Below are 15,347 nucleotides of genomic sequence, written 5' to 3' on the forward strand. Positions count from 1 at the left end.
GAAAAATCGAAGCTATGGCACTGTAGCGTGAACCTGTGAGCCGGTCCGTAAAATTTAGGTTACAGCTCAGTTTAAATTAACATCGGTCACATAATCATCATCGTCGTCACGATAACCATCATTCTCATCATCATGCCGCCATCATCATCATAGTTCCAGGCCCGATAAAAACAAATAGTAACGCACCGTGTGACGCTACACCATTTGGCGGACGCACCCAAGGGAACGGTGGTTTTATTTTAAGAATATTCCTAGGCCCTGTCATGGGAACAAGGAATTTCCTTCACTGGCTTAGGACCAATGGCCCAGGAATAAAAATCAGAGAGAAAGCCATGTGCAGTCGTGAGGGTTTCCCACTCGTGATTGGCTGACGATGAAGAGCGTTCACCCGTGATTGGCCAATTGGTTCGAACCACTCCATTTTGATTGGCCAAAGTTTGAATGGCAGCACTGGAAATGGCACCACCGCAGTAGTGGGGTATGAAGACAAATGTCCCCCGTATAACCTGAACAGACTGTTGGGGCAAGTGCTGTTCGCGAGCAGCACCTATGAAGGCTGGCACGGCACACGAAGGGGTGGGTGGACAGCACCACGCTCGACCGCCTTTGTCTCCCCCAGTGATGATGTTTAATACACCGCACCAGATACTCAGTTGAGGTTGAGTTGACCTAGGGGAGGCCCAGGACCGGTTCAGATAATCATCACTGGGTGTTGGCCGTGAGCGGGAATCAAACTCGGGTCGCCAGGTTCATAGAGCGGTAGCGCTATCCACTGCGCCACCGCTCCCTAGGGCACGTGATACACGCACACGAAGCTGAGGCAACACATTCGTAAATACACAAACAGAACGCACATGCACATAAGATGTGCACGTACGCACGTAAAACCACACAACCACGCAAAGAAACAAATATACAAAGACAAACATCCACCCGCGTGGCCACATCGACTGTTGGGTCAAGTTTTGTTGGCAAGCACCTATTAATGCCAGAAATAGCGCACAAGGAGGTTCTGTGGCCAGCAGCACGCCTGGCCACTTTTTGTGATGTTTATGGACCACAGCAGCTACTCATTCGGCCTTAGGTGGAGGAGGGGTGGCCCAGCAATTATTTGTCCCCATTCGTTACGATCGTTACCCATGGCTGGGAATTGAACCCAGGTTTTCTGGGTTCGTCGTGCAGAGCGCAAATCGCCACGCCACTGCCGCCCAGCTTTTCACACACGCTTAGATTACTTACAAGCGCAGATACAAACGCACAGGTACATACAAAGATCCTCCGTATAGCCTGAACTGACTGTTGGGGCAAGTGCTGTTAGCGAGCACCTATGAAGGCCGGCATGGTACACGAGAGGGTGGGGTAGCCGGCACGACGCCCGGCCGCCTTTGTCTCCCCGGTGGCGATATTTATACACCACACCAGGTACTCAGTCGAGACCGAGTCAACCTAGGGGAGGCTAAGGACCATTTCAAATATGTGCCACTGTTATTGATCATGAGCGGGAATTGAATTCGGGTCGCCGGGTTCGTAGCGCAGCGCGCTACCTGCTGCACATACACACACCGCTGGGGCACGTGGGTAACGGCACACACACACACACCGCTGGGGCATGTGGGTAACGGCACACACACACCGCCGGGGCACGTGGGTAACCACCACCGCCCCTCAGGCTCTCAGGGCCGCACCTGCACTCACTCGAGAGTCGTTGCCGAGCAACCGAGCACCGTTCTCGTCTGGTCAAGTAGGGGATTTGTTTTTGGGTTTTTCTCTCTCTCTGCACGGCGATCTCATCGCTGACCCCTCTACCCGAGGCTCCAGCGTTGTGAACGTCGTTCCGTGCCCACGTGGCCGGAACAGTATTTTCGCCGAGTTAACAAAGAGATGGCAAGTTATTATTTTTTTTGCAAAAGTGTAAGCCAGCATACACCACGACATCGTTCTGTGCACAACTCGCACCACATCCAGTGTACCTCTTCGCTACGGCCGTGTGCTACTTGCTAGTCACGTCGCTCACCTACTCCAACAACCAGGGGGACCTAGAAAACTATTCAGTGGGAAATAAAGCCACGATCATTGTCCAGCGCTGGCCACTCCCTGTTTGGGGAGTTGTCACCACTGTTTATTGTTTCGATGGTTGTTGGTTAAACGTTTCTGGGTGCACAGCTCCTCTCACCCCGTGTCTCGCTCTCTCTCTCCCCGCCTCTCTCTCTCCCCGCCCCTCTTTCTCTCTCCCATCCCTCTTTCCCTCTCCCCTTCTCTCTCTCTCTCTCCCTCCCCGTCCCTCTCCTCTCTCCTCTTCCCATCTCTCACTCTCAAACCCAAGCGGCCACCCCTTCGCCTTCGGACGACTTGCTGCTGTGCAGAGCACGTAGCGCGGCTCAGCTGCACCACCGGTCTCTCCCTGTGTCTCCCGACTCTCTCGCTCTCTCGAGGCAGAGAGTGATGACAGAGAGAGCGACACGCAGATGACAGAGACAAACACGCCGGCTTACCACTTTGGCGGTAGTGCTCGAGTAAATGTCGTTTATTCGAGCAAAACAAAACGGCGTTTGGAAAAGCAAGACGGGCAAAAAAAATATATATACCTGCTTTCAAAACAAAAATTAAGGCCCGCTCCAACTCCAGGACGAATAATTACATATCCTTATAAAAAAAAAAATTCTGAAATAAATGCGCTGACGACGTAGTGAAACGAGAACGAATGGCATGTTTTGTATCCGTATGTACACGTACTTGCCTCTAGTGACGCCGCTGCTGGATGAGGGCCCTCCCCTATCCGTGCGGGTCGTGCGGAAGGGATGGGGGGTGGGGGGGGTTCTTCGACCGTACTTTATCACGCTGGTCAGTGCGGTGGGGGGGGGGTGGGCGAGGGGGGGGGTGGGGAGCATCGAGGGGGCGGCGGCAGCAGCACTTTTGTTTTTGGAAACCCAGCGTTGAAGGATGCGAGACTCCGCCATAGCCGCGCCACGCCGTGCGTTTTCCCCCAACGCTCTCCCGCAAATTCGCAAACGACGGACACCCACGCCGGGTCTCCCCTATCGCGTGTAAAATAAAAATCTATTCGTTTTGTCGTTTGCGATGCATTCACTGCCATTTTTTTTTTGCTGCATAGCAGGGGGCAGAATGAAAACCTCGCAAAATATATTTTTTTCCGAACGACGATAACAAAAAGGACGACGACGATAACCGACGGGGTGGGGTACAGCAACGAACCCCCGTGGAGAGTTCCCCTACGACGGGTGCCCCCCCCCCCACCTTCCCCACTACGAAGGGGGGCAGAGGACGGGGGGGGGGGGGGTTCAGCAGAGGTGTGGGGAGGCCAGCGAGCCAACGATCCCACTCCATCCGGCGACATAAACAAACCAACGAGAGACGACGCCCCCTCCTCCTCCTTGCATCTTGAGAGGCGAAAAACAGCCACCGTTACAGTTCCGCAGAACTCCGACGAGCGATATCTGTCGTTGTTGTAGTAGTCGTAGCAGTAGTACTAATACAAAAAGTAATGGCAGCAACGATAATTTACAGCATCGGTGTCACGACTGAAGGTCGCGGGCTCGAGACGGTCGTGTTCTGGGGGGTTGGCGAGTTAAAAAGTTCCCCTCTAAATATCTCGAGTTCCCCCAGTTGCCGCGCTCCCGCTTGAGAGACGTTCCCCGCTTGCCTATCGGGTCACCTTCTTCTCGGACGAGTAGATGGACAGGTAGCAGTCGCTGCTCCCGGCCGCCAGGTGAGGCTGAGAGGGACAGGGGCCGGTGGGGGGGGGGGGACGGAGGATGAGGCGGCAGAGGGGGTGGAGAAACAAATTTGTTTAGAATGGAAGTCGCAATCCCCCCCCCGCTCCTCTCTCAACAAAGCAAGTGGCTCTTCTTGTCAAGAGTCGTGCCCGGTAATCGACCGGAGCCGTGCGTGTTCCCCGGGGCTGCCTGACGCGCATGTGAAAGCTTCTGTTCAACTGAACGCCAGGGTCATGTGATTCCAAACAGCGCTGCGACAGTGACCTCTAGTGACTTGATGGGTGCCGCACCCGTTACCACGTCTACGTTAACGCGTTCGGTGCATTGCGGCTCAATGCGTTGTTAGTTCGGCGTGCGGCTCAATGTGTCGTTGGTTCAGCGTGCGGTTCAATGGGCTGTTCAGCGAGCGGTTCAGCATGCGGCTCAATGTGTCAATAGTTAAATGAGCGGTTCAGCGTGCAGTTCATCGAGCGGGACAGAGCACCGTACCCAGGACGGGTGGAACGCCAGGCAGCTGACGGCTCCGATGCGCTGGCCCATGAAGCCGTCGTAGTACTTGATGCTGTTGAGCGTCTCCCCGCTCATGTTGTACACGGAAATCAGCTGGTTCATGGAGCCACTGGTCGACCACACGCGAGCACAACCACGGCAATGGCGATTGATTAGTGCTATCGGTAAAAGGCAATGCACGGAGGGATTTAGCACGACGGCATCTAAACGCCACCGCAACGCTGCACAGCAAGTGTGAGCGGCTGCACAAACACCAAAGATCCCCCCCTTCCCGCCACCCATGCCCCCTGTGTAGCCTCACCAGACTGTTGGGGCAAATGTTGTGAGCGAGCACCTATGAAGGCCGACGCAGCACACAACCGATTAGCACCGTTGGCTACGTACGGTGCAAAAGAATGTGTTGGCGTGGCCAGAATCATGCCCGGCCAATTTGCCTCCCCAGTGGTGAAGTGTACACACCGTACCAGGTACTCGCTTGAGGCCCAGTCGACCTAGGGGGACACAGCTAAGATATTCATCTCCGATGTTGGCCGTGAGCTGGAATCGAACTCTGTATCGCCGAGTAGATAGCGCGGCACGCTAACTACTGCATCACCGCCATGGCCGCCACCACCACCACCGGCACCATCAGCACCAGCGCTCACCATGCAAAGATGTCGGCCTGCGGGTGAATGTCCATCGCGGTGAGGCCCTTGCTCATGGTGGTGCAGCTCAGAGACTCGGGCAGACGCACGTCCCACTGCCGGATGTCCCCGTCCACGCTGCGTCCGGCACGCGGTCACCGTGTGCGTGGGGGACGGGGGGGGAGGGGGCGCGGGGTGGAGAGCGGTGTGGCAGGGGGGCAGGGAGGTCAAGAGCGGTCATTTCTCCAGACAAATGTGGACTGCTCTTGCCTACGAGTGTGAAGACGCGTGCCGGCTCAGGACGACAGTGCTGACGATATAAATGACAATGAGAATAATGATAATTGTGATGCTGATGACATTATGGCGACGATGTTGCCGTTGATAATCTTGATGGTGAGGATAAGAATGATGAGAGTATTGCTCATCATCACGATGATAATGAAGAATCTGACGATGATGGTGGCGGCGGGGTTGATGGTGGCTACCTGGCGCTGATGATCTTGCCGTCGGGGATTCGCTGCAGGTAGGCCTTAAGCACCCAGGCTTCGTGCTCACGGAAGGTCTGGACCCGGCTGGACAGAGAGAGGAGTTGGGAGGGGGGGGGGGTCAATCAGAGGCAGAGGAACGAAGGAAGGTCCTGAGCCTTGACTGGAACAGAGGCGGGGGAGTCGATGGCATGGACCAATGGGGTAAGGGAGTTTCAGATTTTGTGGGCAGCAGAGGAGAATGAGTGACCTCCCACTGAGTGGAGGTTGACCGAAAGCATTTGTCTGTTGGAGTGGAGAGTTGCGTGGAGGGGAGCAGAGTGAGATGAGAGGGGAGAGATGAAAGAGTTTGTGACGGGGAGTCGAGGGAGATGAGAGGGGAGAGGTAGGGGATTGCGTGGAGGAAATAAGAATGAGATGAGAGGTAGGAGAGTGCGTGGAGGGGAGTATGGCGAGATTAGAGGGGAGAGAGGGGAGTGCGTGGAGGGGAATACGGTGAGATGAGAGGGGAAAGAGAGCATGTGGATGGGAGTAGAGTGAGCTGAGAGGGGAGAGAGAGGGGAGAGTGCATGGAAAGAGAACGAGAGCTCAGCAGATATGAGTGTGCTGGAACGCGGGGAGACGCGCGCGGGCTGTGACGCACGCATGCACAAACGCGCACACGCGCACACTCACGCACCAGTCGTGAGGAGACATGCGGCGGTCGAAGAGGCGCACCGAGCCGTCGCCCAGACCCGCGACGAGCAGCGCCGAGTCACACGACAGGCTCGTCACGCAGCTGTCCGCGCCCGTCGGGATGTCCTGGGCGGAGGGACGCGAGCGTGAGCACCCGCACGCGCAGACGCATACACATAGATCCCCGACGTGTAGCCCTGAGTCCGATTAGCGCGGTTGGCTACGTACGGTACCAAAGAAGTTCAACATACATTCCCACGAGCGCTGCTAGCGAGCACCTATGAAGGCTGGCATGGCACACGCTAAGGGGGTGGTGGTGTGGACAACACCACGCCCGGCTGCCTTTGTCTCCCTGGTGGTGATGTTTAGACACCGCACCAGGTACTCATTTAAGGCCGAGTCGAACAAGGGGGAGGCCCAGGACCGGTTTAGATATTCGTCGCCGATGTTGGCTGCGAGCGGGAATTGAACTCGTGTCGCCGAGTTTCGAAGTGCAATGCACCGATCACTGCATGACCACTCCCAACATATACGCACACACCTGTACACACACACACACCTGTACACACACACACACGTGCACACACACACACCTGTACACACACACACACCTGTACACACACACACACCTGTACAACACACAGACACCTGTACACACACACACACGTGCACACAGACACACGTGTACACACAGGCACTGGCAGTAAACAGTAAAGGTGCCGTGTCTCCGCGCCCGTGTGTGTTTGGGCGAATGGAGGGGACTTTGCGAGTGAGGGGGGTGGTAGGGGTGTTGGGGGAGTGCACGGGCAGGGGGACGCATTCGTGGGGGTCGGGGAGGGGGTCAGGGGATCGGGGAGGGGTCTCGTGGGGGTCTCAGGTGGGGGGGGGGGTCTCATGGGAGGCCCTTTGGGGGTTGGGGAGGGGGTCTCGTAGGGGCGGACCTGCACTTTCATCTCCCGCTCAGTGTCCCACACGCGCATGATGCGCACGTCGCCCGACACGACGAGGAGCCCCGTGGCCTGCTCCCAGTCCAGCACCAGGCCCGCACCTGCGCACGCACGCGCGCGCACACACAGGTTACACACACAGCAGTTACACACACACAGAGGATACACCAACACACAGGTTACACCCACACACAGAGGTTACACCCACACACACACACAGCGGTTACACACACACGCACACAATAACAAAGATCTCCCACGTACCGTTTATCGACTGCTAGCTAGTAGCACCTATGAAGGCCAGCACGGCACACGAAGCGGGTGGGCGGCCAGCGCCAACGCCCGGCCACCTTTGTCTCCCCCGAGCGCTGATGTCGACACACCGTACGGGGTACTCATTTAAGGCCGAGTCGAACTAAGGGAGGCCCCCAAGACCGGCGGCTCAAATATTCGCCACCGCTATCGGTCGTGAGCGGGTTGACGAACTCGGTGCCGCCGGGCTCCTCGTAACGCGGCGCGCTCACCGCTACACCCAACGGGCACACACGCACGACGTTAAGGTCGTCGTGATGCACGAGTTGGTGGTCAACCCACTGCGAGGGTACGGATTCGCGAAAGCGAAGCAGCGGCCGCGGCTCAGGGACTAGGCAAAGAATCGGGGGAGAGGGGGGGATAACACAGCAGCGAGGCCAAACGTATAAAGGCAAAGCCTTCGGCCTCTAACGAGGGGGGGGGGTATAGAACTTCACCCCTCCCTCGCCTATCACGCACTCCCATTCTACGTTCAGTCTCCTTTCTCTTCACATTCATTCCACACTCTTCTCTCTCTCTCTCACTTGAGCTAAATAACATAATTATTATTACTAATACATCATTAATTCTAATTGAGGAGGGTCCTGCCAGAGTTCACGCTGTTTTTGCGGCGATGTTGCTGTGGCTGCTGCTGCTGCGTGGAATCCTAGACGAGCAACCTGCGGGTCAGTCATAATTATCGGAGGAAAACCCACGCAGAAGAGGGGGAGAGAGCAGCCCTAGTCGGGAATAGAACCGGGATGCTTGCACCGCCGTAGGGCGCGAGTGTCACCACCACCACCCCTGCGCCGCCCCAAACGTAATACAGACGTTTCCGTGCCGTCTCCTCTCTGTCCCCCTTCCTTTACTCTCTCCACCATTCTCTCTGTCCACTCTCTCTGTCCACTTTCTCTGTTCACCCCCCGCCCCCCCCCCCCCGGAGCCACTCACCTCCCTGGTTACTCTTCTCGAGAAAGATAGAGAGTCTCCGTGCGAGTCCTGTTTGCAAGACAAAACAAAGCAAGAGGGGGGGGCACGGAGGAGAACCGCGCCGGGTTCCCCCATCATTTAATAACGATTATATAAATATATTTTTATATCATTGCAGTAGATCATCGATTATTCGGCGGTTTCGGGAGCGCCGGATTTTCAAAAACGCCGGATAATCGCATCATTATTTAAAATGCTTATTTTTGCACAGTCTTGTATGACATTGTGTTTTGAAGGTGTTGTGTATATGTTTTCGCTAGCGTTTACACATTTGCTTACAATGGGACATAGGCAAAAATAAATAAACAAACAGACGAAAAATTGAAATCCCACGGTAAAAGGTTACCGTGTTTGCTGTGCCATACTTACCACTCCAATCTCGAAGGCTCTGCATGGGCTTGATGTACCTAGTATAGCGCGCTGTGTGGCGGTGGGGTGGGGTGGAGCGTGGCGGTGGGGTGGAGCGTGGCGGTGGGGTGGAGCGTGGCGGTGGGGTGGAGCGTGGCAGTGGGGTGCCGTGCGGCATATCAGGCACCGTACCACGTGCACTGCGAGTGGAGGGCAGCATGTCGGAGAGGCCCTGCCACGAAGAGATGAGCTCCGGGTTGCGCTCGCCCTCGGCACAGTTCTTCCAGATCCGGATCGCGCCGTCGTCTAAGGGGACACGCACGGGCACGCACACAGACACACAACACGTCAACGCACACAAAGATCCCCCGTATAACCTTAACAGACTGAAGGGCAAGTGCTGTTAGCGAGCACCTATGAAAGCCGGCACGGCAACGAGGCGGTGGGTGGCCAGCACCACGCCCGGCCGCCTTTGTCTCCCAAGTGACGATGTTTACACACCGCACCAGGTACTCCTTTGAGGCTGAGTCGACCTAAGGGAGGTTCAAGACCGGTTCAGATAATCGTCACCGGATGTTGGTGACCATGAGCGGGAATCGAACTCGGGTCGCCGGGTTCGTAGCGCAGCGCGCTAACCGCTACACTACCGTTCCCCACAGACACACAGGCACACACACACACACACAAACGTGAATACAGACTCGCGCGCGCGCACACACCCACAGCTTTACACCGAGTGTAGTGTGCCGTGAACACGGGCATACTTCACGACCGGCCAATAGGGGGCAGTAAAAGCAAGTGACAAATTGCCCGCCAAACTCAACGCAACCCCCCCCCCGCCACCACCAACTCGCGCACACTGGGGACCATCAGCAATAGCCACAGCGCGTTGCAGCGACGCCGTTGTTGGGCAGGTTCGCACGCAAGCGCGCGTGCCCGCGAGCGTCGACGAGCGAGCCGCTCACCGGCGGCCGTGAGCAGCAGGGGCACGTCGTGTGCGTTGAGAAACTCCATCGCGGTGATTCGCGTCAACTTGGGGTTGCCGTTGTGGAAGTAGTCCACTTTCTCCTGCCGCTCCCAGTCCCAGAAACTTGGGACGCGGGTGCAGACGCGGCAGCAAACGCAACGGACGACAGAGAGAGAGAGAGAGATTTAGTCAATTAAAGAAATCTGCGTTGAGCCGCGTGTTCTTCTTCCTGTCCCATCGCCGCACTTCGCAGCGTCGCACCTCGTCGTGACTTCTTTGGCACCTCTCAGCTCTTGTTTAATTGTCTCTGTGAGCGTCCATGTCTCTGATCCAGACATCAGAGGGCGAGCAAGGTGACACGCGTCGATTAAAACCCATCCGCTTCAGTCGTAGTGGAATCGATCGACCAATTAGCAGCGTTAAGAAAATCGTAATTTCTCATATATTTCCTATATGTACATTTTTTTTATTGTCATTCAAGAACCAAGACTACAAAGTAGATTTCAAACAAGAGGGGGAAAAAAATAAGGTAACGTGTAACAAGCTCATTACCCCCTCAAAATTAAGGATCGATCGGGGGTGGGGGGGGTGTGGGGCGTGCGGGCTCGCTGCCCTACCCAGTAGAGGTAATGATCGGGGAGCAGTGGATTTAAAGGGAAGAAAATCGCTATTTAAATTGGATTCGGGTCAGTACTCGTGCATTGGATTGGGAGAGCAATTATAATAATGTTTATCCCTCTACATTTAGATTCATTTGTCTGACCTGTTGTTACTGCCATTGGACAATGCTACGTTGTCTATTACCAGTTCCCCAGATTTCGCATACACTTTGGATCAAAGAGGCATTTAAACGTAGCTGCCCCAAAGTGTTTTGGAACCCACCCAGTTTCGTCTCTTAGCCATCTCCATTCTGCCATTTAAAGTGACTATCGCTAAAATCACGAAAGTTTAAGTGTGAATGTAACTTCATTAGGTATTTTTTAAAAAATCTGTAATTGTGGAATTGCTTTGATTTTGTCTGCTGGCCGAGTCGCCATTGTCAATTAACTTCCTAGCACTGCGAGCTTCACTCAGTGGGAAATACACCTTCACTCATTATATCTCTGTACCGCACGCCCTCCTGGCCCCGGCCCCCCCCCCGCCCCTCCTGCCCAACCTGGACAGGCCTTTAGCCTCCCAATTTGTTCTATTGCTGTTTTTTTTTGTTCACGCGCTTCTATTGAACTTATTCAATAGAAATCCCTTCCATTCAGATGAGCGTGGGGTAGCCCTGAGTTCTAGATCTGGGCTACAGAGTCCGTGAACTTCTGTATGCGCTACACACGTTCGTTTATTATCAATCATAACGACAACAACAACAATAAGGCCGTCACGTACGCAGGACAGCCTCGCCGGCACTCAAGACTCTTTTGCAAGAGGGTGCTGCCAGTTTTTCCCACAGTAGGGTGACGGGGGGTGGGGGTGACATGATCGATCCCTATGCCTCGCAGCGGCGCGCCGAGTGCTCGCCCTCACGGCCACGGGAGCCACGAGTTCGTATCCCAGCCGGAGGTCGGGAAGGAGGCTCTCGGGCCTGGTTGCACCGTCGTGAGGATCGCAACGCTCCACTCACAGATTCCGACGCGCCGAGTTTTACGTCCGGCTCGGCCCATCATGGGCGAGGGCCGATAAAGCGAGCGTGACGGTACTCACCAGATGCTGTCCCGGTCGGCGACGGCGACGTAGGGGTCGTAGGGGTGGAACTTGACGACGGCGGGGACCCCGGGGTTGCGGTTGATGAAGATTTGCTCGTCCACCCGCGCGATGCCTTGCACAGTGCGGAAGAAGTTCAACATACACACGCGCGTCACACGTTACGCAACACACGCGCAAAAGGAACTCTCGCCTCTGTTTATAAAAGAAAATATTTTATTCAATCAACATTGGCATCATACCTTCCGTGGATCGATGGCGTTCAAGTTACCGCTCCTAAACTGCAAATATTTTACTCGCAGCGTTCAGTTTGTGCTCAGTGTTTTAAATTAAATAACAATAATAGCCACCTGGTCGCGCGCTGCCACAATAGTTGATAAGATTTTAGGCTTTTAAATTCCTATTTTTAATACTAGATGTTGTTTGTCTTCTTAACTGTGATTCTTAAATGCTATTGTTAGTTTTAAACGTCGTGAGGTTAGAAACGATAAGTTTGTGCGACTCTACAGTTGCCTGGGTAAAATGTGAGATAGGTTTTGCCAAATCCTGGCCAGCAGTCTCAAAAACTTACCGAACCAAACCACCAATTAATAACCGTCCAGTACATAACAGTCAAATAGAATAATTAATTCAGGTGCAGTTAATAATAATGGTGAAATTCTAACAGTCAATTATCACGATGTATCGTAATTGCCAATTATAACAATGGCAATAATAGGTAATTAAAGTGGTGCATTATAATAAACGATTCGAATGGTAAATTACAATGGTAAATTATAATGGAGAACTAAAACTGTTAAATATAACGGTCCATTATCACGGCGTAAGCAAAGAGTCTGAAACACGAAAATTAGAAGTGCCTATTCAGACGGTCAATTATAATAATAATAAAATGAAACGATGGCAGGTAGAGATGGCTCGGCGAAAGCCTCCATCCAGCAGCGGATAGATGGTGGCAGACGATCATCATCGGTCAAAATGCAAGCATCTCTTCTGTTTAGGCCTTGAACTGGTGGTGTAAAATTCACGTTCCTATGGCCAGAGCAAAACCAATAGTGCTAATAATTTAGAAGTTGTAACATGCACCACTTTTGTTTACAATGGATTTGACCCTTTTCATTAAACGTGGTAATTAACCATTATAATTGTCATAATTTACCATTTATAATGGACCATTCACTCTCTCTGACAAAGACAGAGTAAATCAATTATTTGGTGATGCTGCTGCTGCGTTGGCAGTGGTGCACAAAGCACAAAGAACAAACACAACTCATACTCGACAACAACGCCACCTGAAAGGAAAAACACATATAGCATGTGTTCTGATGAAGGGCCATTGCCTGAAATGTCACCGCCACCCCAAACACCCTCCTCACCACCACCCCCTTCCTCACCGCCACCTCCCCACCCCCTTCTCACCAATCCCACCCCCTCCTCACTGCCACCCCCTCCTCCTCACCACCACCCTCTCCTCACCCCCATCCCTTTCTCACCCCCCCCTCACCTCCACCCCCTCCTCACCTCCACCCCTTTCTCACCTCCACCCCCTCCTCACCACCATCTCACTGCCATCCCCCCCTCCTCACCACCACCCCCTTCTCCTCACCTCCACCAACTTCTCCCACTACCTCCTCCTCCCTGCTGGAATTCGAGCCCACGGCCCTGAACAGCGCCGGCTCAGTGCTCCCGTGACGAGGCCATTATGGGGGCCCTCCGAGCCACCTGGCGCGGACGTAAATTTTTAAACGGGGCATCTCGTGCACGTGGGCACGCACGCACACACACACACGCCAGCGCTCACCTTTGCCGAGCAGCTGTTGAGCGTCAGAGCGCACGCGCTCGTTCCGCATGAACCGCCACTCGCGCTCCTTGTAGATCTGCGACTCCGTGTCGTGCTCCTCCGGGTACTGGCAACCATCGAGACACAAACGCGACACAACGGCGGCTCAACTAAAAGGCGCCGCCACTGCCGCCGGAAACGACGCTCGCAACTGCCGCGACAACCACGACAACCGCACGAACCGCGACTGGCACGACATCGCCACGATGTTCCCCGCACGGGGGGAAAAAAAAAAAAAACTCGCTGCAAGTAATGACCGGCTGCAAGATATGATGTTACGCACACGCTGCAAGGTGGCCGGCAGGAGAAGGAGCCGAGACGTTGCGCTACGTTGCCGCGTAGCGGATCGTTTCCGCGCGTGTACCCAGAATTCCCGCACCGCTCGGCTGCGCAGCTCGAGCAAAAAGTAGTTCCGCCGTCGGCCGCTCAGCGAGCGCCCTGTAACGGGGGCGCGCTCCGCGTTTGTGCGACAAGCGTTCCCGATAAGAAGAATTCGTGATCTTAGCGGAAACGCATTGTGTGGAAACGTGTAAAGCGAGGAACTACTGTGTATATGTGTATATATATACACTAGGCGTTGCTTTGGCCAATGCAGAGGTCACAGATGTGGAGCTCTGTCTCTCTGGCCGCTCCTCTGTGTGCTGTACGTATGTGTAGTGAGAGATGGCTGGTCTGAGAGCGGGTGAGTATAACGTTCATTCGTTTCGGCTTCTCACACGGAGCACGACCTCACTCCATCTCACGCCAAAAAGGACCCCGAGCTCCCCCTCCCTTTCCGCTGACCTCACACCCCCCCCCCTTTCCGGGGGGTTTCCCTGGCCTATCGCTACGTCTTCTCTGCCTTCCCCTCTTGACGACGTCACCCTTTCTTGGGGTCCGCATCTCTTGCAAGTATCTCTACGTATGTATGTTGAGCTTCTTTCGCACCGTATGTCGCCAACCGTGCTAATCGGAGGTACGGGGGGGGGGGGGGAATGACAAGGAACTAAACAAAAAAAGCAGTTTTTTAAGAAACGAGTTTTCAATATAGATTTAAAAGTGCATAGCTCCAGTGGCTTCCATAATATCGGAAGGAAGAGTGTTCCAGACGGCCGTGAAGAAGGGCCATTGGCTAAAACGTCACCCACTATATACTTGTCCCTTCTAAGGTCACGGGTGTTGTCTTTGACGAATGTGTTGAGTGTTTTGTCCACCAATGCCAATGCCAGCAACAGCATGGCCAAATAATCTGCCACCTCGTGGCGATGTTCGCCACCAGAATCCCAGTAATTTGAATGGAGATGCGGCAATCACCAATACAATTCCCTTCGAAAGGCCTGAGAAGGAGCAACTCTTAAAGAGATTGAGATGTAAGCGAGTTGGGCCAATCGAATCGCCTTCACCTGCATATCTGAGACAACACAAAGTTACACGGTTCCCTATTATACATGGTCCTTATTGTAAATTAGATGGTCCGTATTGTGCAATCATATGGGTGAATGCAACAGTTCAGTCTCCAAGCGACGTCACGCCAATCTCGGCAACGGCTCCAGACGGGCAATTTCCACGTCTCCCACTGTAGCTCATCACCAACGGGGGAGTGGTAAAAAGTAATTAAAAAAAATTTGAATAATTTTAAACAACTGGCGTGGCAACAACGATCATCGGCCACGTTCACCGCGAGTGACGCCCACCGCGCTCGCACCGTTCCCGATGAACCGGTGCCGGGGGTGGGCGCTCCTCTCACAGCACCGCGCAGTTCGGTTCCCACGTCAGCCGGAGTCAGCGGGCTTCGTCTCGTTACCGAGGAGCCGCGCGTCGCCTAGCAACCCCCCCCCACCGGTCGCCGCGGTAACGGGTCACGGACGCCGTGAAAGCGGAGTGCGGCGACGGTGGAAAGCGGCGGCAGGATTCGTGACGGCGGTAGCGGCGGCGGATAGAGGCGAGCGGAGGTGCAGGACAGACAAACAGGAGGGAGAGGAGAGAGCGGCCGGGTCAAGTTGTCCTGACGCGACGCAATGGATTTAACTGTCCCACGGGAGAGAGGGATGGCTCGAGGGGGGGGGCCGATTCATAATGGCCGTGCCAGGAACGGAGTGCTATCCACGGGTTCCATCGCCCTAATGGAACCGGGTCCTCAAGAGAAGTGAGTCGCGTTGGCCTCTCGTCCCCGACGCCAATTACCGGACCAGACAAATTCAAAGCGTGCCAAATATATATTCTTGGTTCTTTCGGTAAAGTCACGATGAAGGGATGAGCTCGT

The 15,347-nt window shown here is 54.5% G+C and overlaps 1 protein-coding gene across 1 annotated transcript in view; it reads right to left on the reverse strand.

The window, feature by feature from the left end:
* Nucleotides 1–2,509: 2,509 nt before the first annotated feature.
* Nucleotides 2,510–15,347, reverse strand: part of LOC116956562 (regulatory-associated protein of mTOR) — a 77,152-nt gene continuing 64,314 nt past the window's right edge. Inside the window, 11 exon segments of the mRNA XM_076052346.1 lie at nucleotides 2,510–3,733; nucleotides 4,224–4,353; nucleotides 4,889–5,005; nucleotides 5,356–5,442; nucleotides 6,035–6,156; nucleotides 6,972–7,078; nucleotides 8,220–8,267; nucleotides 8,799–8,912; nucleotides 9,572–9,696; nucleotides 11,266–11,380; nucleotides 13,067–13,172. Coding sequence (XP_075908461.1) covers nucleotides 3,662–3,733; nucleotides 4,224–4,353; nucleotides 4,889–5,005; nucleotides 5,356–5,442; nucleotides 6,035–6,156; nucleotides 6,972–7,078; nucleotides 8,220–8,267; nucleotides 8,799–8,912; nucleotides 9,572–9,696; nucleotides 11,266–11,380; nucleotides 13,067–13,172 — 1,143 coding nt within the window. The 3' untranslated portion in view covers nucleotides 2,510–3,661.

The sequence above is a fragment of the Petromyzon marinus genome, chromosome 3 (assembly GCF_048934315.1).
Source record: "Petromyzon marinus isolate PM22_M1 ecotype Great Lakes invasive population chromosome 3, UKy_Petmar_22M1.pri1.0, whole genome shotgun sequence".
Classification (NCBI taxonomy): Eukaryota; Metazoa; Chordata; class Hyperoartia; order Petromyzontiformes; family Petromyzontidae; genus Petromyzon; species Petromyzon marinus.